Here is a 26,579-nt window from a genome sequence, read left to right as displayed (position 1 = left end):
GTGCTGGGATTGTAGGGATGCAAGGGGAACGAGTTCAGGAAGAAAAACAAGAGAAGGAATAGAAAGGAAGAACTGCAAGCTTTGGGTGAGAGGGATAACTAAAGGAATTTATCAGCTCCTCCCTGGCCACAGAGTAGAACTTAGTCTTCCCATTTTTCCACCCTGGTGGCACTCCCCAGTCCCCAGTTCACATCCATGCTGTTAGACCTTCTGGACTTACTGGGTTCGGAGGGTGAACGCAGCACTGGTGATGGAGGTGGGCAGATTAAGGCCTTTGGTGATCTCTCGCCAGATCTTCTTGTTGATGATTTCCACCAGCCCTCCTTTCTCCGTCACCAGCTTGTAGAGCATGTAGAGATCCAGGATCTGCTTTGCCATGATGGGGATCCGATTGATGGGAGTTCCTGCAGGGAAACAGCAGGGAATGGAGTCAGAAAGAAAATGAAGCCAAGAAAACCGGCAGGTTGGGGCTATCGATCTTCTTTCTAATAGGAAATTCAGGCAACTCTATTTGTAGCCTGACTTGAGACCTCTCAATGGGTGAGTAAATGAGCCAGAGAAGTGTAGCTACATGGCACGTCCTTTTCATGAAAAATCCTTTCCTGTAGGCAAAAGCAATTATCAGACAAATAATAACCTGCAGCTAAGAGCAACTTCTAAAATAGAAAGAGGGGAAGTAGGGACTATTCAATCCTAGGGGTGAGGGAGCAGCACAGAGGAATCATTTTTTATGAGCTCCCAGGGCAATCTCAGATAAAAATCTGTATTGCTTGTGTTCAGGAAGGGGCTGAGCAGCCAGGCAACTTGAGCTACGTTGGGATTCAGCTCCCTCACTCCCCAGGATTTGCTATCCTGTATTGCCTGGGAACAGCAACAGAAAAGGGTACGTGACACTTGAGAGCATCGCCCTCCCCCCTGTACATTTACCTCTGTCCTCCCTCACAAGCATGTGCATAACGTTTTGCTACAGCTTCTGCTCTGACAAAGCATTTTCACCCTCCCACTCCTTTTCCCCGAACACGCTCCCAAATGACACGCTGATGAGGCCACGCGTGTACCTTGGTAGCAACTGCAACCCAGCTGCTGGAGCAGTAACTTGTGAGAAAGCTAGAGAAATCGTGTTGATGGTGGAGGTGAACAAACGAGCAGTGTAACGGAGCATCAGCGTGCCCGGTGGCTGACACGGCAAAGCCAGGCATCCTCATGGCTGCTGGGAGAAGCACTGGGCATCCAAGCGCTTTCTGGAGCCCAGAACAAGGTCCTGCTCTATCCTTGCGAGGATAGAGAGGGCAGACAGGGAAACGGCTCTATCCTTCCTGTTCAGTTTTGTCATCTGGTGGGTTAACAGAGGTAAGAAAATCTGACTTTTAACCTGATAGTGCCCTTTTAGCAGCACCTTAAAGTGATAAAGCATGCAGGGTTTGAAAAGGTCAAACTAATGAGATTTAGGCAAGGAGAGGAAGAGGGGGGGAAAATGCTGATGTAGCAAACCTTTTATTTTGCGTAGGAAATACTGTCCTGGATCAAAGAGCCGTCCATCTGAGGTCAGTATCCTGCCTACCACAATGGTCAGCACCAGCCTTTACAGGAAAGCCTGCGAAGCGCTGTAATGGACAATTATGGAATACCCAACCCACAGGGGAGACTTCTGCCACTGCTCATCAGCCAGCGATTCGGTTAATGCCCCGAAGCAGAGCAGTTTATGGCCCTTATAAATGGGGTTTATTCTGTTTAGTGAAAAGGACTTCAGCTCAGCTCTGCAGATGTCCTCATTATACATGTAAGTGTAATTTTTTTTTTTTTCCTCTTTTCTTTTTGAAGTCTGTTATGCATTAGCTCATGGTACCAATTCACACAGGTTAATGAGATGTTGGCTAGAAAAAAGTAAACTTTTTCAGCTTTAAAAGGGCTGCCTTCAATTTCATCAAGTTACTAACTCTTAAACAGTAAGAAAACATAAAGAGCAACCTGATCAGGCTCAGTCTGCATGCTCTGCCATTTTATATCTATCATATCCTCTTTTCCTTGCCTTGTCTAAACAACCCCTTCCCTGTTCACAACAGAAAAGTCCACAAAGCAGTAATTTCACAAACTGCATCAGATCCTCTTCCTGCATTTCAGAGACAACAGTTCCCTCAGGGAGCAGAGATAGAGACGTTTCCAAACTGTTTAAACACCCTGTGGCTCCATCCATCCCAGCCGGTCCCCTGAAGCCAGGAGCTGGTCCCTCCCAAAAGGCCAGCCTGTGTAAATGCAATCCTCAGTTTGTTTCGGGTTTTCCTCAGCCACCATTTTGTCTCGGTGTGTTATTGCAAAGATTAAGAGCACACTAACAGCGTCATTTCAGACACACAGAGGGCTGGGAGTGATCATGTTACCAGCCTTAAGTTATCATTCATCAGCTGAGCCACAGTAACCAGAGTCACACCCAGCCCACTCCAAGTGAAAAGCAGGGAAATATTTATCTCAGAGGTTTCTAGGAAGAGCCAGGGGTGGCTTTTTTCCACCCCAAAATGCCCCTTCATTAAGAGTTTAGCAGTTCTGCCCCAGCAGCAAGGAAAGCCGGGGTGCCCTAAGTGGCACTGCATTGCCAGCAAAGCCTCTGCTCCACTGGGGCAGGATCAAGACCCTCTCTCTCCTCCACTCCTGCAGCGACGCTGCATCGCTCAAAGCCACCCACTTTTCCCCAATCCAATTTAGGGAATAGCATTAACTTGTCCAGAAGAGACTTTCATCCAGCTCTCTTTGGACAGTGACCAGATGGAGAGCGAAAGGGAACAATCATGAATAAGGCTCCTCGGGCAAACAAGCTGCTAATGCAGAAGTATAAGGAAATATCTACTTTTATATTATACTTGTATACATACACATTTATTCTGCGTTTATCCTAAGCAGTTTTACTCTTCTCTGGATTCTCCCATCTCAGCATTTGAAAAGGTACAAGTATATTTATCCAAATGCTCCTATGCAAGGGACAAACATTATCTACATCAGTGGGAAATAAAGGCTTAAATGTATTTCCAGAGAGCCTGCTCGTAGCTGGAGTCGAAGCAGCAATCAGATCTGACCTCCCTGCCTCATGTTACTACCCCTTTGACACCTTCCCTTCCTGAAGTTTGCTTTTAAACAAGACCCGCAGACCAAAGTGCCCTGAAATTTAATTTGTAGCTTTATAAACTAAGCTAAAATCTATAGCTTCCTCCCCCGCCGCCCCCCCCCCCGTAAGATTTCTTTATGCAGGCTGATAAACTTTACAGCAGGGACAAAACTACTTCCCTTCCTTCTACCACTTGAGCATGGAGATGCAATTTTCCTCCCACGCTTTCTCATAGTACCACTCCAAGTAATATTCCCCCAGAGTTAGTAAAGAATGATTTGGGGTTTGGACCTGGTAAATTAACTGTACTTTTCAGAGCAAGCCAGGGCTCTGCATGTTTCATAGGATCTGACTGCAAAAGAGCCGAGAAGCTGCTCTCACTGCCCTCTCCTCCCCCAGCCCCTCTCCGAGGAAAGGCAAGGCGATAAAGTCTTTATTGGAAACCCCCAGCGCTCAAACAGGAAAGGCTGAAAAACGAGTATCATGGGACGATTGGATGCTGAAGCCGAGCGGATCCTTTCACAGGCGGCTGCAAGGCTTGTCAGGGGCCATGATGGATTACTGTCATCTGGCAGCATCAGGATTAATGATCCGGAGGTCAGAGGGGAGAATTCCAGAGGGAAAGGTCAGCAGCCGGGGGCACAGCATAAGACTTGTTGCCTTTTGATGGCAAACTCATTTTACTGTACTTTCAAGCCTCTCTATTCTGCCGGCTCTCAGAAATGCTGTACGAACTGTGCTCGCAAAGAGCCGGAAGCCTTGCCCAACTTGAGAAGAGGGCAAGGAAGATGACTGGCTCCTCTCCTCATTTTCTCGGTAAACGACTTTTTTTCCTTTTAGCATAACGCCAGCTATGTAAATACGGGTCATTCCTGCAAGGAATCAGCCAAAGGGTGGGACACAAGGAGTCTGCTTCCACTGGAAAAGGGATGATACACAGTTGATGAGCAAGGGAGACCCCAGGAAGACAAACTCTAGGGCAGGCAAACTCTGGAAGGAGAAAGAGGAACCATCCCATAGCCCATGGGCTCCCAGCTTTGTGAAGGGAAAGACAGCTGTAACTACAATTCTGATTTCTGGAATAAAGAGTTTCCCTGGAGGAAGCCTGACTGTAGCTATAAACATCTCTGTCCTTCAAGGGAAACAAGCAGCCCCCTCTGCCAAGCTGTTTCACCCTGTTCAAAAGCCTCTTCTGTTTCAGGCAGACATAACAGAAGCCTAAAGGGGTTATATGGATAGGCTTGAATGTCCCCTATGTCCCCTGCGCTGGAGAGGCAGAGGGAGCAACTGTTTGATTTTTGTTCTTTAAGAGCTATTTAAGAAGGGACTGAGGAAGCTGTAAACCCTAGATAATCTTTGAATGACTGTTTTTACATCTCTTGGCAATGAACCAGTATCTGGGGAAGGGGCATGGGCTGAGCCAGCAGCACACGCAGGCTCCGCTCCCCTGCAGCAACAGCCACTCGCTCAGTGCTGGGGCTCAGCCTTCCCATTTCTTGAAGGGGAACTAAGCTTTGGACTAACATCTTCCTCACCTATCCAAGCACGCTGCCCAAGGTGGGTTTTTTTCCTGTTCTTTATCCTATCTTAGCCAGATTTCACAGTTGGATCTAAATCTGAAGATGCAGACTGATGTTAAACAAGAACCGTCCCTGAGACTGTTCTTAACCAAATTATAGAAAAGAAGTCCCCTGTCGTTTTGCAGGGATTTGCTCGGTTTTGCGAGTCGTCCATGATGGAGATCCCCTGCCAAGGGCCACTCTCCTCTCCCCGTGCTGAGCCATGCCTACTGCAGGGAGTTCCCCACCAGCAAGCAGCCTAAGCCACGACTTGTCCTGCACGCAAGAGACAAAGAGCAGTTAATTATACCCAGCCTGGAGCACTACTTTTTCAATCACCTCCCATTTTTTTCCTATCCAATTTACTTTCAGAAGTGTCCATTTTTTAGTAAGGAACAAAGGAGGTGAGAATCCCAAATATTTATTCTGCAGAACAACATTCCAACTGCAATAAAGCACACTCTGGAGTGAAAAACAGGCATAAAGGGGGGGCATTTTTAAGCCACGACCTGTACAGGTAAGGAAAGAGCTGCTCTTTCCACTTCTTGCTCTATGTTCTGAAGAGAAATAATATCAGACAGCCAAAAAAACCAGGTTTTCCTCAGAAGACTGGGGAAGTCCTCAGTGATTTAAAAAAATTTTGAACCAAACCTTGAAGAGATCTTCAGGTTTCTTTGAAGGCAGACAGAGCAATTACTTGGTATGAATGATCTCCCCACTCTCCCAGGCTAAACAGGGGTAAAATTCAGTTCAACAGCAAACCAGCAGTGTAGCACACAAGCAAATCAACTTGAACCCTGCACTGCCTCAGTTCCTGGTTTGCTTGAATTCCTCTCCAAGGACAAACTCTGGCTGGCTTCATGCAAAGCTGCCTGTTCAGCCACTCCAGCTCTTTTGTATAGGTTTTATTTGTTGATTTGGTTTGAGTCCTGTCCCGAGCACTCACTCCACGTTAAAATAAAAAGGTATGCAGAAGGGAAACCACCTCTCCCTTCTTCCTCCCTGCCCGTGCCACCGCTGATCTAATCTCTCCCTACGCATGGCACTTCCACAGCAGGCATTCTCACCTCCCAACAGGAATGTCACCACCTGATCCGCAAGCCTGCAGACCATTAGACACTCCTATCAAAGCAGGAGCCAGGATAGAGGGTAATTAATCATGCTCTATTTGACAGGAGGCCCACTTCTTATCTGCACCCCTTGAAACGCCATCAAGTTTCTGTTTCCCTCCTCAATAAGTGAGGCTGACAGCAGCCCCTTATCAGATTTCGGCTGCTGAACTGGAGGCAGCCTAACTGGCATCCAGTGCCCCGCTTGTACTAGCCCAGGCTCCAGCCACATTAACCTTCCCACACAGGGTGTTTCTCCATCCCCAAAACAAGAGATCCCACCGAGATTTGCTCTCTTATACCCAGCTCAACTCCAGCCCAACTGTTTGGCTGCTACTGACACAGCTGGGTCCAATATATTTGCTATTACAAATTTCTTCACCAGATGTTGAGCCACCACGCAACTGGTGGTGGGTTTCCATACATATGACCTCTGAACCAAGCGGACAACCTCTTCTTCTCTAGGCAAAGACAGGTACAAATGCAGAAGGCAATGTGGAGAAACGAGGGCAGCTGGGCAAAATGAAGTCAGACAAGGCTGCACAAAGTCAAGAATTGGAGCATCTTCATGCCAAACAGTTCTACCTTCTTTCATCCACCTGGATATCTACAGGGTCATCTCTTCAGTGTCATCTCTCCACTGCTTGAGCGTAGCACTTCATTACCCATTAGAAAAACATGCTGTTAAAATTTTTGGGGGGGGGGGGGGGGGGGGAAGGCCAAGAACACCCGTAGCAAAGAGGAAGTATAAATATTAGAAAGAACTCAAGACCACCAGGGTTTGAGACACAAACATCCAGACTTTGAGATGCTGGAGAAACATGTGACAATTTAACATCTCAATCTTCAGGGGAAGTGAGGAAAAAAAGCCCCTTTGACTTCATCACTCAATTCCATAGACCCAGGAAGAAGCACCTGGGATTCAGAGATCTTCAGCTGGCAATCACTAGAGCAGACTGCTATCAGATGAATAAGCTACAGAAAGGTTCATGCAAAGCAACAACAGCCAATTATTTCAAATTAATTTCTTCTATACCCTTGTCCAGTGCCAACTCACTTCATATCAAAACATTTAAGCTGCTCAAACATTCTTCATGCTGACTATATTTAAAACAAATCTCCTGTAAGCCAGAACCAAGTAAAGTCCTAATACTATTTTCCCATTAATTACAACTACAGCTTCCAATAGGATTTTTCTTTGGAGCTAAAGCAATAGTCACTCTAAACCACCATTTTTCAGCTGCCTAAAACCAAGGGATATTAATTACTTGTACTGTACTGGGTATTTTCCCAGAAAAGATTTTTTTAGATCTTTCCAAAGGGAAACTTCCAGACTTTTTTCAAATTAGAGAAAAAAATTCTCACGTCTGTCTGCAATGAATGTTTTGATGCAATGAATGTTCTGATGTATGAAAAACAGAAGGGGAGAAAGTTTGGTTTTTTATGGGAAGGGCCTGCTGATAACTACTTCTAAGTTATTGTGATATGCAAATTTTGCAAATTTGCCTGAGTAAACTCCCCGAAAATATCTACTTATGTATCTGGTGGAGACTTTTAGTCACCTGGCACCTAAGGTTGATGGGCAAAACATCCCCTGTGAGAGTGTTCTGGATGCTACAGAGAACCTTACCTCAGGTACAGGCAGGAGTTTGCATCTGCAGAGGAGCTGGATTCAACTTGTTCAAAGATCCCAAGCACTTGGCTTTGCACCTGTTTTTACCCTAGCATCACTTCAAAGTGTTTAAGTACATGGAGTAGTACATTCTCTGTTCCCTGTTCTGAAAGGCTCAAACTACTTAAAGAATACAGAGGAATGTAAACCAGAATGCCAGTTCCCCCTGCCACTTAAGGAGAAGTCATTCTTTTCATTCCTTCTAACAATGTAACAGTAAAAACCTAAAATATTTCACTGATCCCCACTGCTTACCATTTGCACAAGACACCAGTCACCATTTTTCCTGAGTCTAAGTCAGGACAGTTGCCCAAAGAAGAGGTTCTTCAAAGGAGGTACAGGAGGCAGAGACGCAGCTGCGCACAAATCCAAGGGTCTAACGGGGCAGACGCCTTTGCCTGATTAATTTGGACCATCCAGAAGAGACCTCTGCAGTGTCTCGGGTGAGAATTTTCCACTGCAGAACATCATCTGCTATTTAGGGAAGCATTTGCTGTGGCTCAGCATTAACCAGGTAGCATAAGCAAAGGATGCTGAGAATTTATGTCTATTGATGTCTCATTTAGAGAACTACATTGCTTAATTCAGATTCAAAAATATCTCCGGAGGATCAAAAGAAACCTGCAAAATTGAATCAGTAGAGGAATGAAGTGTATTCCCTGAACAAACATTTCATAAACACCACTTGGCCTACAGATAAAAGAATCCATCAGTAAATGCTTTTGTCAATACCCTGGATTTGTTGTATTTCCACATCTAAAACATGCAGACAGCATACAACAGCAGGAAAACATTAAAACCACACGGTCAGACTTACAAAGCCCCTTCTATGTATATACACATAAAAAAACAGAATGGTCAAGCCATCTGGGAAAACCAAGGTCACACAGAAACCTTGAACAAAATTAGTAGAGCTGTACAATTGGAGACATTTTATGAGGTCTTCACAAAGGCAGTACTTAAAATGAACAAAACAGCTTCCCTTGAAAGGGAGCCTTTCCTAATACACCATAGCATGCAGTTAGATCTCTTCCCCATCAAACCTTTGCTCAGGAGGAATGTCTTGCAGGAGCACTGCTGATCCTTCCAGGGGATCAAACAGTCCCACTACTCCAACTCTCTCCTGACCAGCACTAGTGGAATACAGTCACCTCAATTACTGGTGGCTGCCTGAGTGGCTGGAAGAATCATGCCACTAACACTGCTTCACTACCTGGGGACAAAAAGCAGTCCAGCTATGCTACCTAGTACATGCTACAGGGCTAACACCTACGTTTTTCTACTACTCATCATATCTATGCCTTTTATCACACACACAAAAAAATTCAGCTTCAGGGTATGCTCACAGGGTGAGAAAGACCTGAAAAGAAGTGAAGATGTCATCACCTCTAAGACCGAGTCTGATCTGCGTAAATGAACTTGTCCATCTGGCTACGTGCATTTCCGTAATAAAATTCTTTTCGGTGATACCAAAGATGGGGGAACACAAGATTACCCTGTGTTACTGTAGTGGACACAGCTCTAGCCTGGGCACTTAAAAAACTGCTCCTGCCTGCAGTGTCCTCAGTGGCAGGCAGAACAATTCCCACCTCTGTGCCTGCAGTGCAACCCACTCCACAGTGCACTAGCAGAGAAGCCTCAGCCCGTGCCTGTAAAAATGCCCTGAACCACAAACGTGCCCGTAAGGTGGCTTCTCATGCAGCAGGAGGTTAAAAATACAGCTTCTGAGAAACCAGACCTTAAGACATCGAGGCTGAACGGGTCACAAGACACCAGATCAGCAGTGGAGATGGAGGGAAACCACTGGTGAAGCTGCTCATCCCTGCTCAGTCTGAGGAAGGACAACCTTTGGTTTGAGACTGCAGAAGAGCTGAGAAAAGAGAAGGTGGAAGTGGTAACACAGCAAACTAGCATCATCCCTGCTGAGCTGCGTCAGGTTGGTCCTGTCGTAGGCCTGGTTTGAAGCTAGTCCTGCACACTAATTGCTCTCATCGGCTGGTCTCCCCTCCTCTCCCCATCTGCCCCTTCAATCACAGCCATGGTGGGACCCATTCACCTAAACACATACAAGGAATAAAACATCCAACAAAGGAAGAGTTACAGCTTTCCTCTCATCTCCCTCTTCCATCATTATTGCCACTGAAGGGCCATTTTATCACTTGCAGCTGTGGTCATTCAGCGACAACCTGCTGTGCTCAGAGGCAGATGAGACCTGCACATTTGATCTGCATTAAGCCTGTTTCATGGCTTCACATTTCTAGGTACATTCCTAACAGCAGCACCAACAACCAAATCTTTTCATCCCTCCAACTACTCAGTAGCTCCTGTGAAATCTGTCGTTTATCTTTCACATCAGGCTTTTTTTGGTTCAGCATCAGTTTAGCAATCTGTGCCCCAAATCCATCAGCCCTAAACAAGAGCCAGCACTTCTCCAGCTCCTTCTGGACAACAGCAAAATCCCCCATCTTTACACCAGCAATGTTTATTAGCAGAGCTGCTTTCCATTCCCTTCAGACACGAGGTGCAAATTAACCAGCTCTTCACACATACTAGCTAAGAAACACAGCACTTTGCTCTCAGGTGCAATGAGGCCTCCATTGCATCCATCTTTGGGGGACCCTTTCAGAACAAGGCAGCTGTTCAGCCTTGTTTGGTTTAGGATGCTTGTTTGGCACCTAAAGCAAGGGGAGGAGAAATGAAAGTCTGAATGGTATCCTATGATAACTTTGCTGTAGGAGTTCCCAGATTTTTGAAGATCCCACAATAGGACACAGTGGGCAAGTTGATCTGCTCACTAGAAAACCGAAGCCCTGCTGTAGATAATGCTGGGGAGAGCAAGCATGGGAAGAGTGGACAGTACAGCTTCTGAAAAACCATGCCAAGTCAAAAGATTTCCTTTACAGTAAGACACAGCAGCTCAGATTAATGACAGAAGAGAAGCTGCCTCCTATAGCTCAACATATGCTGCTCAGTTCTCCTCTCAACCTGAAGAAGCTTAGCTCCCCAGAGTCCTTCTGCCTATTTCTTTTGGGGGTCCCAAAATATAAAGCCAGCTTCATACCACTGCCTCATACCCTGCCATCTAGCCAGCTCCCCAGAGCAGGGCCAAACACTTCCAGCCTCTCTGGCAGAGGGCTCTCAGTTCATGGCATCTCCCCCCATGGGTGCTGGGCTCTTATATTTCATTTTCAGCCTTCTAGCAACCAAGAAAACAAGGGAGTCTCCAGAAACAAATACACTTGGAAATGCCCAGATGATTAAAAGCTAAACTCCTACAGCAACCAGCTGGTGACCAGCTCAGCCCCTGCACCGGGAACATGTCAATTATAAATAATTAAAAGGTAATAGGAAGGAGACACTGAAGTATTAAGCAGATTTCTCTCTAGGTATCTGGAGGTTTCTATTGCTGCCAATCACACATTTCGGATTATTGTCTTCTCTGTCAGTCATCCCAGCCCTCACATTAACACGCGAGCTCAGGTTAACATTTGCAAGTAAACTAATTAAGCTTGGTTATGCCTCTGCACACAAAAGCCAAAAATATCAGCAAAACCTGGCTCTAATTTTTAATTGACTTGGAAGCATAACCTCAAAACTGCTGGAGAGTGAAAATCCACAGAGGTCAGCTGTCAGCTCTAGCCATGCCAGGAAAAACAGACACGGATGTGGAGAGCAATTGCAATAGCTGCATTTTGGATAGCCTTTCCTCTGCTCGTGATCTAGTCATCCGCAGGGGGGGATGCATCTGAAGATGCAGGGTTCAAAAGACAACTGGAAATAAGACTCTAGCTCCAACCCAACAACCAGGTAATTTTCAAATGGATGAGACTGAGAGGTTGCATCTTTACACTTTATTAGACTCTGAGGGTTTGTGGCACTAAGGCAGCCCCTTCCAAATAAGTACAGCCTGGCTCGTTTGGTCCAGCAGGCTCAGAGGCCATTATGCCATGAGGGAGCAAAGGGTCCTTTTTATGTCTGCTCTTCACACCTACCTTCAGCAGACTTTGGAAACAATGAAAAGGTCTATAGCGCAATTTAACACTTTTTGTCTGAAGCACCTTTGCTGGAAGAGTCCGTCTGGCCTGGCATGCTTGGAGGGGTAAAGGAAGAGAGCACCACAAAGGACTTACCACAAATGTCCAGTTATGTTTTATACAATACCACATATACGTACATTTTTTATTACGAATAGCTTGCAATGAGGGAACAGAACTTTGATAACTAGGGGGACAGAAAGACTTTTGTGACATCCCAGCTAAGCTACTTCACACATGCATCACGGCTCCTGTAGCAAGGAGAGATGCAAGTTGCTGACACCACAGGGAGGAATGTGAGAAACTGCGCGCTTCCGCACTCGGTTACACAAAATTACTAAACGGAAAGCTGACACATTGTGAATCTACAGGAAAATGTGGCTTGGTGTCTATTTTCCCAGTCCCCAGATTGCATGCCACTACTTTGTGCAGACTGTGAAGGCATTCACACTCAGTTTCCACATGCCATTGAAATCAAACATGACAAGATGTGTGATCGTGCCACCTGAAGGGGAGACCAGAGAACCCCCAGTGGTACTCAGCCTTGTTTCAGAAATCCTTTGGGAATCAGGCTTCTTGGGCTCTTCAGTGCAAGGGCAACATCAGTATGAAGTAGGAAGGTAAAGAAATAGTGTCTGTGAAATTAAGTCACAGGGTAGTTTTCCTACTGCGCTCATCTCCCGAGGCAAATATCTCAAGTCTTACCACTGCTCTTTCACCTGATGTGCAAGTTTAAGGGCTGGATTTGATCTTTCCAACTCAGGAGGGAAGAACAAAAACAGCAGCAGCACCCCTCTGCCCCATTTTATCCCATCGATATTCAAACAAATGCTCACTCACCCCTCTTCTGCATAAAGATGAAGAGGTCATCCAGGAACTCTTTCCGTTCAGGGTCACTATCCAGTTCATAGAGCTGGGGGAAAAATAAAAACGAAGGCACAATTCACAATGAGACAGAAAATAAAGTAATAATACTAGTGTCTTCCAGCGAGTGATCTGGTGTTTGTACTGGGGGGGTGAAAGGCAGCCACAGGCAAAGAGGCGAAACAAGGAAGGATTCCTGAGCAATTTGGCGGCCAAGGCTGCCGTGATAGTTTGAGGCCCCTCGTTACAGCTTGCCTTGCTCAGCCCCTCAGTAACTCATCCAGGCACAGCAGAGACTGGCACCCGGAAGGGAACAGGATTCCACTCAGTTAACAGCACTGCTACAGAGCAGGGGTTGAAACCACCTGAAACCAAAGGGGAGAGAAACTATTAAGACAAGCTGGAAAGAAAGATGAGACAACCAAAAGAAAGGTGACAGTGGGTCAGGGCAGATTAGTGGCCCACACCTTTGAGGCACCAGGGAAGTAAACTTCTCCGCAGCTTCTCCTAGCCTCATGATTCCCTCCGTCAGGGATTGTCAAGTAAGTGACAAACTCCCAAGTCCCTTGAAGGAGGAGATGAAAGGATAAAGCTTTCCTGTAACTACTAATGCCTGGCAGGAAAGGCTCCTCTAAAATAAGCCAAAAAGCCTTCAAAAATATCAGAAACCAGCCTGGAACCAATTTGCTGCAGAAATCATTTTACCAAAAGGCTTAAAAACCCAAGCATTTAAAAGAAAGTTCCACCGGCAGCTTATTCCAAAGGGGAGGCACTGTATGCTAACATTATCCACTGATTTTTCAGAAGGGTCAGGCATGAGTGTCATCTTACAACTACCTCAAACAGAAGAATCTAATTTTCACCTATCAAGAATCCTGTGAGGCCATAAAGTGACAGGCTGAAAGGCCTGAAGTCAGTCTCTCACTGAGATGCAGGAGGATATAGAATAAGACAGAAGACAACGCTGTACATGAAGAATTCGATTCCTTCTCTCGTTTGCCTTGAGGAGGAATCCTGCATCACTCCAGGGGTTTTTTGCCTGTTGTAGCTATGCTTGCGGAGCAGCAAAACAGAAAAGCAAAGATTCATTGGGAAATACGTATTTCAGCCCCTCCGTAGGTGCTGCTAGCTGCTTGGTATTCATCTAGTCGAGAAGAGGGACTTTCTGGGCTCGTTTCCTATGAAGCTCTGTGCTTTCTCACACATTGAGCTCTGGGAAGAAAACACACCAGTATTTGCAGAGCAATTAGCTGCACCCTTTCAGAAAGAGCCAGCTTAGTCTAAAATGAATTCCTCTGGCTGATGTGACACACAGCTGCTACATTCAAACCCACCACCACAAGGCTAATCAGGTTCAAGAAACAAAATACTCTTCCCCCAGCTGGAGAAAGTATTGACTAAGAATTTAAATGTCAAAAGTGTGGTTATTAAGTCTTAGTTCAATCTATATTCCAGTGACTGAAGGTAACAAAATCGCAGGTTGAGGGCAGAAGGCTGCAGGACAAAGCAGTTTTCTTACAAATTCACTACAGAGGGACAGTGAGGACTTTGTAGTCACCCTCTGTCACAGATCAGGCGAAGAATTTCCCAAAGTTACCCCTTCCCAAAAATCCCCATGATCAGACTGACCTTGGCAAAGTCTCTTGAAATTTCTCTTCCTCTGCATCCATCACCTTCATCACTCCAGGTCACGTTGCCGTTCTAGGGAGAGAGAAATGAAAGGGTGAAAGGATTTCCAGGGAAAGGCTTTGTGGACAGTTCCAGAAAGCTTGCAAATGTGCATTTTTGGGCATAAACATGTGCAAAAGCAGCTGCTGGCTTAGATCAAGACGATTAGGAAGATGGGGGACATTTGTGCATTTGTCACAGCACACTTTCCTGGAATCTCTGACACTCAGCCCAAAATGGGAAGTGCCATTTCACTTTCCAGGCAACTACTGAAGGTAGGGGAAGTTTTTCAGCTCTTTTTTTCTCCCACAGAAACGCATCTCAAAAAAGTTGTCTTGATACCAGGGAAAACCATTCTAAAGTCCTCAACACCATCAACAGCCCCCTGTCTTCATCTGCTAAACAGAAGTACACTAACCCCCCTGGAGCAGGTGATTTGCTGTAAAATAAGGTCCAACACCTAAACAGAGAGGTGATGCTTTTGCTCTCCATGTCCATCTTTTTACCAATGCACATCCTAGAGCCCCTAGTGAAAGGTGTAGGTGTTACCCAGGCATCCTGCCCTTCCTGCTCACCAGGTGACACCGAACACACTTAGAAATGCCCTTCTGTCCTCCCCCGGCTCACCTACAAAACCAAAACCAGAGTATGCTGAAGAAACAGGGAAGTAAACCCACTGGAAAGCTTCTCGCCAACCCAGGACACTTACTTCTGGAAGCTCCTGGATCTGGATTTTCCCCACAGAAATGGAAAGCTCAGCTTTGCTGGATTAAGGTTCATTCTTCTTTGGCATTAAAAGGATTACTCTAGTTAGGCCTATTCTACTTGGTAAATCATCATCCTGAAATGATCACCAGGGCTGGAAACCAGCAGAGGCAGCCTCTGGCTGTACAGCAGGACCAACACCAGAAGAATGATTCTGAAAAACCATTCAAGCATCTTTAAACCATAAACTTCATAAAGCTCTAGTATAGCAAGTGCTCCAGAGCCGCTCCAGGAAAGAGAACAGCCAAATCCACCCGGCAAGGTAGCTTGGGCTACCCTTGTCCTGATGATCACACAGCATCCTAATGCAGATAGAAAAGCACTGAAGATAGCAAGAGGTTTCAACGCAAAAAAAAAGCATGTGAATTAGAGAGGTGGTCCAATATCTGAAATCTTGGGAGTCATCTGGTTGTGACACATACATTGAATTAGAAAGATGAATAGCTCTTGTCAAGGCCAGGCAAAGCTACATTTCCCCCTTTAAAAAACACTGCAGTGAGCTGCCCTAATGCCTGCTGATTTAGTTTGAGCCAGTAATTCCTGCTGGAAAGTCAATTATCCACTGAGTCCCATCAACTGAAAGATATTTAATGGGGGATTATTGCCACTTCTGTTATGTCAGCTGTTTATTACAGCAGATCAATTCCCAGCCCTCTCTAGGAAGGGATCTGACGACCGGTTTTGTTCACAGGAGGATTCATCTGGGTGTCCTTTGCTAGCAGAGATTAAAAACACAGTTTTTTTGCTAATTATGGTAACATCCAGCTGCTCCTAAAACCCCACTGATTGTGAACTCAGATCAACAAACCTATGTAAACAGTCAGAGTAAGAGGCAGTCTTGTCAGAAGCTATTTCCCATCCTCAACTTTACACACTCCAAGGCAAAGTGATTTCGTAGAGGGCTGAGCTGCTTTCTTCCCAAGTTTGTATTTGGTTATAAATCCAGAGAGCAAAACTGCTCGTGGTGTTAAACTGGGTGCTCCAAGAAGCAAAACACTTGCTTTCATAGGGAATTTTGGTCATGCTGAGAGCTTATTCCGCTACATTTGAAGACAGGGACAGGAAAGTGAAGAAGGTTTAAAGGAGATAATTCTCTACTGCCAGTGGGTTTGAACTTGGTAAAATTTCCAGGAACAAAACTTTCCATGGGATTAAAGACTCTTTAGACGTTATTCTACTTGTTCTATTTGAAGAAAAAGGGTAATTAGAAAAGAGTTACACGATTAAGGTTTAATATAAAGATTAAGCAGAATATATGCACCCTACTTCCCATACCTACATCCTGAGATGCTCGAGAGCACAGAAGTAATGCTCCCCCACACCTTGCTACTGAAAAGGAGCTTAAAGCTAGCTGAAGCCATCAGTGTTTTGCCATATGTCCAGAAAATTGGCAGAGATGGACATCACCTGGCATGACACGGAGCAGTCCGAGGTGAGAGACAGCGGACAGCATTAGCATTTCCTCCTGCAATAGCTGGGAAGGTTTAAAGCCAGTTACCACTCCCCACGTCAAGCTATCAGAAAAAGATAGCGTGCTTCTCATCCACCTCGGTGCAAGCAGCAGGCGCCGTGGTGTAAATCAGCAAGGGTGCACTGAAACAACACATGGGCTGTGGAGACATGAGGACAGAGCACAGGTTTGTTTTGGGTGGCGGAGTTAGCAAAGTCTCAGGCTAGCATGAAATGTCAGCTCAGCAGCTGGGGAATAAAGCCTTATTTATTCAGAGAACAGAGTACAAGCACCGACAGGCACTTTCCCAGGCCTCAGCTTTGATCCTGAGGGACTATTCTGCTCACCAAAACCTCTGGGTCCGTGCCAAGGCTACAACCAAAGATACCAAATATTGGCAGCAGTCAGAACAGCGATTGGAGCACAACTGGAACAGGTAAATCAGTAAAGAGCCCCACGAAGCTACTGAAGCAAGAGGTGCTCCATACGCAGAATAAACTACACTTTGCACAGCGAGAGAGCTCAGCAGGAGCTTTGGTATCAAGCTTCCTTTCCATTCCTCCTAGGAAAACAAAGTTACCCTATGCTGGGAAGCCCTCCTCCGTATGAACAGCAGGAACCTGAGAAATCAATATATCCTCACAAGTCATTAAAAGACCTTTGTGTAAGTCAGGCAATAGTTGCAGGAAGGAAAAAACACTGTTCAGAGAGGCAGGTCATTCTCTGGGGAGAGTCCTGCCTCTCCCTCCACCCGCCTGTATCAAGGGAATTTGCTGATGTTTGACAAACAGCTCTTGCGTTACCACGGGCAAGAATTTATCTGGTTTCTTGCAGAAAAGCAGCGCTGGCTGTGCTTTACCCCCTGATGCCGAGCAGGAGGGGGAAGGCAGAGGTGTTGTGAAGGGCTGGCCACCTTCATGGGCTGCGGGCAGAGCCAGGGAGCCTTCCCCACGCTGCAGACACACCTCGGAGGCCATCCGAGCCCCCCGGACCACCCCCTCCCCGAGAGGCTGCGGGCCTGGCTTCAGAAGCAATTATATCTGGAGCTATTTTAGGATTACTCCCTAACCACCTGGAATATCTTATTAGAGGGAAGCTCAGATGTCCAGAGCAATTTTGGTTTCCAATCCCACATTCAAAAGCCAGAGTTAACCCTGAGTTGCCAAGCAGACAGAAAAGGAGATGACAAACGCTTCCCTGCTTCACCCAGACCATTCTTTTAAGGACAAAAACCTTAAAAATAAGCAGCCTAACCCCCTCTCTGCAGGACATCTACCTCTCAAGTATGACCACCTCACGCATCTGTCCCTCTGAGAGACTAAAGAATCAAAACTGTGCTCAATGAAGTGAAGCATTAAGGCAAACAGAACAGCAGCTCATCATCTCCTTCTCCAGTTGTGCCTGCACAACTGCAGCTAGTGTGCAAACAGGGACATTGATGAGGATTTTGAAATGCTCCTGTGCCAGATCATTCCCTTCTCCCCCACCCCAGTTTCATACAGGTGTTTGAGAGGGGCTCAGCTAAAGCCCTGGCTACAAAGTTGTATTCAAATAACAAACTCTGAACTGGAGAGAACCCACTAAAGCTTTAATATGTAAAAGAAAAGTGGGAAAAAACTTCTGGCATGAAACTCTACTGCATCATTCTGTACCTCCCTACTGCAGACCTCCAGTTTTGAGAGGTTTTAGGGCAGAAATCTGCTGAAATACCCACTTAGGGACTAGGCTAAATACTGCAGTGAAAAAAAAAAAAAGCCCCTCCCCTACCCCATGGGTTAACTGAAAGCACTGAGTCAATGAAAAGGTACAGGGGCAGCAATTTCAGGATTATCAGAGAATCCACAGAAATTCCTTTTGTGGGTAGAGTTAAGCCTTAGGAAGTGAAACAGATGCTATTATAAAGAAAACTGTTGTACTACAAAACACTGATAAGATCAGGACTACTGCCTTGAGCTGCAAGTTCTCAAGCATGGAGAACCAAGTTATAATTACTGTGTGCACAAGCTGCCTGGTAAAGCTCTGCTGAAATTGGAATAAACCCTTCCCAGTCTTACTAATAACAGAGCTCAATTCAATAACTATAAGCTTCAAAGATAGGTTTTGAAAGCATTTTAGTGATTTCAGGAATGGCAGGGAGGATGGGGAAGGAAACTAAAAGAACAGACTGAAGTTAACAGATTCATTACTTTTTTTATTACGTTTCTTTAAATGCTCCCATGACCTAGTGACTGCAGCATCGACACAATTCTTTGCAAAATAGGAATTTGCTTCCTTATCCTTAAGGAAAAGTTGTACTCTCTGTGAATGACTCCTATTCACAAATACTCAGAGGAATTAACTAAAATGTGACAAGAAGATTTGTTCAGTGCTATATGGCTGTGGGAAGAGAAGTTCTCACTGCCACATGAGTCTCAGATTTACTCTGAAGTGAGAAAAACAGAAGTGCAAGAATACAACACATGCGAGCTCTTTCCACCTACCATTCCCCAGTGTGAGCTAGGATTTCTATAAATTGGCACCGAAGGAGACAAGCTGCAACTATTCCTAAAGATAAATTTAGCACCCAACCCAATCCTAAAATGGGCCATATCTTCCCCAGGATATAAATGAGTTCCTCGCTCTGCTCCTTTGCTCCAGATATAGCAGTTCCTGCAATATAACATAGCCTTGATGAAGCCTCTGGAACTGCCTCCTGAGATGAAGATTGGGGGGAATTCTCTGATGTCTAACACAAGTTGTTTGCAGGCTGCTGCCTACAGTCATTATCACAAGCAGTTTCTTGGTTCTCCTCTCCCATACATTATTCAGTATATTAAAAACTAGTTGCTCCAACCACTGATGCTTCACTTGAAGTTACATACCAGTATGAACACCAAGTTAGGTGCTATGGCAGAAGCAGGGATGAAGATTTCATCAAAACAAACCTAAACCATGAATCTCAAGAGAAGCAGCAACTGGCAATTTAAGAATTAAAATCTGTTCTTACGGAAAACAGCCTTCAGTAAAAAAGAAACCAAATCTCTAACACCAGCTATTAATGAAGAATTCTCCTCCCACTACACCATCAAAAGAAAAATACCCAATGATCCACATAAGGAATTAAAAATCCAACCCTTGAATTGGGCCCTGGATACCTGAAATAACTAGGAGGCAAAAAATGCACCGTGTGAAACGCAACTTTTTTTATTCCTGGGACCTTCACCCCCTCTGGATTAATGAGTATCTCCTGAGCAATACCTCAATACACACACCACTTGAGGCACATACTTAAGGTTATGGAATCTCAGCCACTCATTCCTAGACCCTAGAGCAAAAGCGAAGTAATTATTTTAAGCTGACTTATCTTAATAAACACCATGACCTTTGTAAAAGTTTAGGTCAGGATTTTCAGGAGTGACTGGTGATTTCTGAGAATCTAACATGAGACATCCCCAAAAACCAGACCACAAGCCACTCTCTAAAAGTCAGACAGCTGCTTTATGGAGACTTACCTTGCTGTATTTAAGAAGGCATTAAGTATCAGCTGATGCCTGAAAACCTTGGCTTTATTTTTACATTCCACGAAGGAATGCACGTACTAATGTGTGCGCTGTAGTAACAGCCTGACAAAACTGCTCATGCTAGTGCTGAGCACCAGCCTCGGGTGGAAGAGGAGCAAGCAGCACCCGCACGACGGCGGCCGTGGTCCTGCCGTTCCTACACGGCTCTCCCAGGGAACCAGAGACATCGCCAAGCAATGCGAGAACCCACGGGACCAGGACCCACACCCAACCATCTGCTAAAAGCAACATTTTCACCCGCGGAATTAAAAACTCATTTTTCTTCAAAGACAGGCAGCTACAACGCCCTTTTCGAGGACGGCTGCTGGAGCCTTCGGCTGTCGGAGCCGTGATGGATTTGCAAGGGATTTGAGCAAGTCCGAGGAGCAGGCGAGCTGAGCACACCCCCCCGGCTCTTCTTTCGGGACTGCAACTCCCCGACAAGCAACTCCACTCCCTTGTTGTTTTGTGCTGACAGGATTCCCACCGCCCCTATGTCATAAGCTGAGCCAGCTCTTTTGTCTGCCGGCTTGTTCTACAATTATTTACTTGGCTGTCCGGGACTGAACAGAATGGGGCTTGATCTTGCTGGTAGTTTCTATCTTTCTGCCATCTTCATACCACATACCTTCCAGGCAATCCTAGCCTTACACTTTCAAGATACATTTTTGTCCAAAGGCATCACTTTCAGAAGAACGATCCACACTTGAAAAGAAATAGAAGTGACTTTTTCCCCCTCTTCCACAAGCAACAGCCGTAATGCATACCACAAATACTCGCAGAGCAGAGCTAGCTGGAAGCAGTGTATACGGACTGGTTATTAGCCACCATCTCAACAGAAGCTAAAAAACAGACAAGTTCAGGAATCATTTTGAAAACAAACTGGAGAATACGGGCACTTCTGCATTTGATTCTGGTTTTTCTGCCTAACGCAACCACTTTAGACAAAGACAAAAAGAAAAAGCCCGGTATCTTTAAAGTAAGCCCTTGAAATGAAAAATTTCAAGCAAGGCTTGCACTGGGGCAGCGTGCTACCGTTTAGCACACGGAGTTACATGGACAGCCCACAGCTGCACACACATTTCTTCCCCTTTGCTGTCACCCCAGCTAACAGTTCTTGTCTGGCTCCCTGGTTCATTCCTACCTCCACGCAGTTCCCAGCTCACCAGCTCTGAACTGGTATACTGCAGTTAAACTTTTACTCCCTGGTATGCAGACTCCACTGGTGAATGCAAACAAGTTGATCTGCAATATTTACCCTACTCAAGGTGAATATACTGCACCAGCATCACTAATATTGGGCACTTCACTATGGGCTGTTGAGCACACCATAGCACCTTCACCAGCATAACTCTGGATGTAAGCCAGGCCTCGCCGGGCCACACCAACTAGCCCAGTACTCCACCTTCAATGACACTACCAGGAAACAGTATTTTGGGACAACTTTCTGCCATACCTTGCCACCATCCAGAACTGTTGTAGCACAGCACATCCCTGACAGTCCTTTGTAATTAATTCCCTAACTTGATGTCCATGAAAGTCGCTAATTCCTTTCTTTACCGCTGTACTGTCTGCCTTCCCAGCAGTGAAACATACTTTAACATAGCAGCAAGAGATATTTTTTTTAAAAGTTTTGCTTCCCGGTGAAGTTTTGAGCACTTTGGCTTCCAGAGTAAGTGGGTCTGAAATCAGACTGAGCTGCAACCTACTACCAATATACCTGATTACTGCTGAAATGGCCCAAACTAACTGGATCAGTATTAGTGCACAGTATGCCAATTGTAAAGCAGTAGTTTGTTTCGGGTTTTTTTTTGCTATTCCACATCAACTAAGACCAGATCTGGCATGCTTATGGTCATTTGTCTTCCCAGAACAGGGCAAATGACCTAGGAATCAAGCCTATTAGTTCAGTAAGATTCACAGGACTCTCAAGATAAGCAAGTACTGGAAAGAAGCACAATGACATACTTGTTAGCTCCAGCCAAGCTAGAAATAAAAACAGCCAAAGACTAATGCTAAGTTTATTGGGTTGTTTTGTTTTTTTCTTTTTTAGAAAGTGATCCCTCTAACACCAGAGTCCCGCCTACTATTCTCCACCCAGAGACCTGAAAGAGGAAGTTTTTGCCAGTCACTCCAATCCAGTAAATTCTGAAGCAATTTCTCTAGCAACCGTCCCCTGTCCGACATACCCACCTCATTTCCCTACCAACAGCTTGAGTAACTCTCTTTTTCAACCCAACCCCTCTTGAGGAGCAAGCACAGAGAAAAATACAGTGGCAACGGGTTGCCTGCTGCATCCCATGCACCAAGGCTGCCTCGCCAGCATGCTTTATAGCACCAGTAGCACAAATGCCATTCACCTGGCAACTTCGAGGAGTTCCTGCCACAGGCCTTGGTGTAGAAACACCAAACTGGTACGGTTTTGCAGGAACAGCTGGGCAGGGGCCTACAGGCCACACTAAATGGAAGGGGAGAAGAAATAAAGCTTGCTGGGCTTTGGCAGTTCCTCCTCAAACTGCTCCATGTGACAGCATAAAACGAATCATCTTGCACATGCAGCCAGCAGCTAAGGGAAGAGCCTGCTCTGAGCACCCACAGCAAACTTTCCAACACCTATGGTTCACCAGCCACAAGGCAGCTCCAGCTTTTTTCCTTCATAGAGTTTGCAGGAGGGAAGGAAAACAGCTCTGTGTTTGTCCATACAAGGTTTCTTAGCTCAAAGAATTACCTGAAGCAAAATCTAACCCTGTTCACACTCGTGCTAACATCTGTAGATAATGACAATTAAATCCAGCTTTTTTTTTTTCTTTATTTACACTGTGCAGTCCTTTGGCTCAATTTCAATACACATAAATGCTGTAAATGTCTTTGAAACTCTACTCGAGTTAGCTCTGTAACAAAACAGCACACAAGTACTACATTAACTGAAATACCCACTTACAACAAAGAAAAGAATTCTTGATCCTCTGGCATTTATCTACAAGGAGTACTAATTCTTCATTCAAACACAGAATTAACCTCCTACCAAACCCAAGCAGTAGCAAGTGAGCTCCTTCCTTCCCACACATGAAATATAAAGTGGCTCTGCTTACTCACAGGATCAGTGGCAGGACACACACTCTTCCCTGCCTGCCCACACCACCAACCAGAAATCCAAAGTCGCTGCATCCTGAGGGTCTTACAGAGGGGTTATAGATGTCGTATGTGAAATAACTTGAGCGAGACATTAGCAGGCAAGCGTCTGCACCAAAAATAAATATAACACCAGCCTGCTCCATTCTGAATGGCACAGCAGCAGCGAGGTAGAAGATAAACATGCCAAAGATCAAACCTTCACCTCCCCACAGAGGCTCTGACAGATTGGGGTTTCTAGATCATTAGCTGGAAACCTGTATCTGTAAAGCAAATCAAGTTCTTGCAAAATCTCTTTCTAAAAGAATAAACCTGCAAGAGTACACCAGAGAAGCGACGCTCTGCACGTGCCCGGTTCTTGCACTCTCTCCAACGCCCTTGCTAACAGCCAGTGCTTGTAACAGGACACTGGGCTAAAGAAATCCTCGGTCTGACTGATCATGGTCATTCTTATTCAGAAGGAAGTAACGTTAACACTGACCTGTTTGAGCTGCTCGTCCAACCGCCAGTTCTGGCGTCCAGACGGGGAACCGCAATACGGTTGCTTAGTAGTGTCTTTACCCTGTTCTTCTTTGCCCTGCTGTCCCCGCTGGTGCCCCGAAGCTGGAAGAGGATTAGAGGTAGAGGCCACTCTTTGGTTGTGATGGGCAACTTTGGGAGCGTGAAAATATTTCAGAGCAGAGCAGCTTTGTTTTCCAGTCACATCAGCGCCATCCTCAAGATCGCCACCTTCCAAAGCCCCTTCTTCCTCCTCCTCCTCCTCTTCATCCTCCTCTTCATCCTCCTCCTCCTCTTCTGGCTCCGAATTCATGCTGCTCTGATCAAAAGCCCGCGTAGCTCCGGCTGCAGGCGGGCCTCTGGCCAAGGGACCAACAGCAGAGCCGCCCGAAGCCCTGCCAGATGTGGCTGCTAGGACAGCCTGCTGCACAGCCAGCTGCTGGGTGTAGAGCAGCTGGGCTTCTCTCATCTGCCTCTGCTGTCTCTCCCTGGAATCCATCTGCAGAGGTGTTTGCTGCTTCTGCTGCTGCTTCTGCAGCTGCTCAACCACAGCTTCCAGCTTCATCCCGCAGTTTGCATGGCTGGGAAAAGAGGGGGGCGTTTTTGACTTTATCTGGCAGGGTTCAAGCCCCGACCTTGGGAGATTGGCAGAATCTGAAAGATAGACAAATATTTGTCTGTATGAATATAAAATGCTTTCATCTTTTCCCCAGGAAGAGGATAAATAGAGTGCAAAGCCAATACTCTTTCCTGTGCAGGAGACCGTGAAACAATCAGCTTCATGTTTAACAGCCTCAGGCTCAAACTTGCATTCAATTTTCAGACTGTTTAATTGTATTTTCAAGCTGAACACATTCGCTATAACCTCAGTTTCATATACCCCAAAGACAGCATCTGAAATGCCTTTGTCCACAGTCCCAGCAGTTCAGTTTTTTGTCACGCTTCCTAAATAATTACTTTTGAAATGTTAGGTTTAACATCTAGGGTTTGGTGCTTCTGAAAGTACTACCTTAAAAGGAGATAGTCGGGATAAGTTCGACCATATTTCTGTTAAAAAATGGGCAGGAATTTATTGCACACCAGTTATCTCTGAATTCTTTTATGCTTTCATTACGTTACTAAATTCTTTACATTTTATATGTCTGTCTTAAAAAAACCCCTATATTTAGCCATTATTTTTCCCCAGTAGGGCGAGACAAGAGTAAAGCAGAGATCACTGTAGCCTGAAGCAGATTGCTGAGCACCAAGCAACTCCTGCTCCTGGTTCCCAGAGTTGCCAGTGCATCTCAAGCCCCAGGCATGGCCTCCCTTCGATTTTCCCAGCCGAAGGACCTGAGAGCTTTCCTAGCTCTCCATTTTGACCTGCAGCAAGCCCATGCTGAGCCAGCTCTAGCCTCCTCTTGAGCAAAGGCCAACAGAACAGACCACAGGCAGAAACACAGCTCTGATCTACAGTAAATCCTAGAAAGACAACTACACCTTTAATCCCCAACTATTAAAATCAGCATGTGTATTTTGGACTTTGTGTCACAAACTGGAACTGCTGACAAAGATGGTCCTTCTCACTTTTTTTTTTTTTTTAAATGTAAAAAGATGCTTAAACATCTCACTTGATGCCCTTCAAGGTTCATCGATATCAAAATACAGTCAGCCTAGAGAAACAAAGGAAAGGCCAACTACAGACAAGCTACAGAGTCTCCTGGCCACCTCCCACCGCCCTGTTTACAACCAGCACTGTCCTATTCAAGCCACATACTTGAAAAAAGAGACTGTTTTGCTAACACGCATTTTCAAAACAGACACAGTTCTGTTCTAAAACAACAAATAACCTACCAGAGACCAGTTTTAAAAGTGAAAGACAACTTCCAGCATCCCTAGCACAACTCCAGGTCTTCCTTTAAGGTGGTCAGACCGCATCTCTTGTACAAAGCGCCTGCAAGCTACGATGCCCAACTCATTTTTCCTCTGCAAACTCTTCCCCGCGCTAAATAACAGCCCATCACCAAAATGAAAAGCCTGGCCGGTGCATTTGCATTTTTATCTAGCAGGCAGCGGCATAGCTTTAGCTTGCAAATGAAACAATATAAAGTGGATTAGTGGTTTGAATGTCAGGAGCAATAATGCATTACCTGGCAGCTGAAAAGAGTCTTAGACTCGTTAGGAACGCACAATACACCATCTGGCCTAGCTCCACACACACACTCCTTCAGTAAAGCAACAATGAACTGGTGCGGGTGTTGCAACAGCCACAATAAACCAGGCTAGAGCACCTACAGCCCACACCTTGCTGTATATTGTTGCACCTGAGGCCGGTGAGGTGTCACCTCTCCTGCCTGGGGGATATTCAGCAGGGCGTGCAGTTAATACACACCTCGGGTACGTTAACGATAATAAATGACCTGATACTCGGCTAACACGCCGAGCAAACACACCTCAGGTGCAGCAACACCCTGGTATGCGGCGCCCGCGTATTTCCCGGAGTTCAGGTACAATAGCGTGTGACAGGTTACTGCAGGATTTATGCGCGGCTGCCGAGGGTTTTCACCAGCACAAACCTCGCCAGCCTCTAAAAAGATGGATTTTTGGGTATGGCAAAACCTGCCCTCGGTGAGTATCGATGTTATTGTGGAGAAGCAGCCAACGTTACAGTGAGTTTTAAGTCAACAAGGAGATGCACTGCTCACAGCAAATAATTAAGTCACAATATCAGGACAGAGTTTAAGATAACCACAACTAGACTAATAACATTAAACCATTGCAGGTTTTAACTTCCATTTTACCCCTCAGCTTACTTCTGGTGCCTCTCCCAACCAAGGCAGTGAAAGGAATCAGTTTAACCTTCAGGTCCTCACGCACCAGCCTTTGTGCGGTTTTTAATCCCTGTGGGAGAGCACTTTAATTAAAAAGCCCCTTGATTTGAATTTTTAACTAGCTCTATTTCCAGCGTAATTGGGAAAACGCCTGCCTCCGTGCCAACAACGCTCGGAAAGAGGTTTTCCAAGTGGAAACCACCTGAAAGAGTTAAAGCGTGAGATAAGCAGCCGAGGGCAGCCTGCCTCCCAGCCCCGAGGAGGGGAGAGGTCTCCCGGGGTAGTAAACAACTCCATCAACGCCTTCCCCCCGCCGCCGCCCGGTTTTACCGGAGACCCCTGCCCCGTAACCACCACAAAACCACTAAACACCCCCACACAC

At 45.7% G+C, this 26,579-nt stretch overlaps 1 protein-coding gene across 3 annotated transcripts in view; it reads right to left on the bottom strand.

The window, feature by feature from the left end:
• Positions 1–26,579, bottom strand: part of ARID3B (AT-rich interaction domain 3B) — a 36,875-nt gene that overhangs the window by 9,871 nt on the left and 425 nt on the right. For all 3 annotated transcript variants that reach the window (XM_074837182.1, XM_074837183.1, XM_074837181.1), the window contains exons 2-5: positions 23,371–24,041; positions 13,965–14,036; positions 12,312–12,384; positions 221–404 (exon numbers count right to left, since the gene is read on the bottom strand). In XM_074837182.1, coding sequence (XP_074693283.1) covers positions 221–404; positions 12,312–12,384; positions 13,965–14,036; positions 23,371–23,952 — 911 coding nt within the window. In that variant the 5' untranslated portion in view covers positions 23,953–24,041. The remainder of the gene's footprint in view (positions 1–220; positions 405–12,311; positions 12,385–13,964; positions 14,037–23,370; positions 24,042–26,579) is intronic.

Source organism: Strix aluco, chromosome 12 (genome assembly GCF_031877795.1).
Source record: "Strix aluco isolate bStrAlu1 chromosome 12, bStrAlu1.hap1, whole genome shotgun sequence".
In the NCBI taxonomy this organism is placed as follows: Eukaryota; Metazoa; Chordata; class Aves; order Strigiformes; family Strigidae; genus Strix; species Strix aluco.
This window is presented reverse-complemented; position numbering and strand designations above follow the sequence as displayed.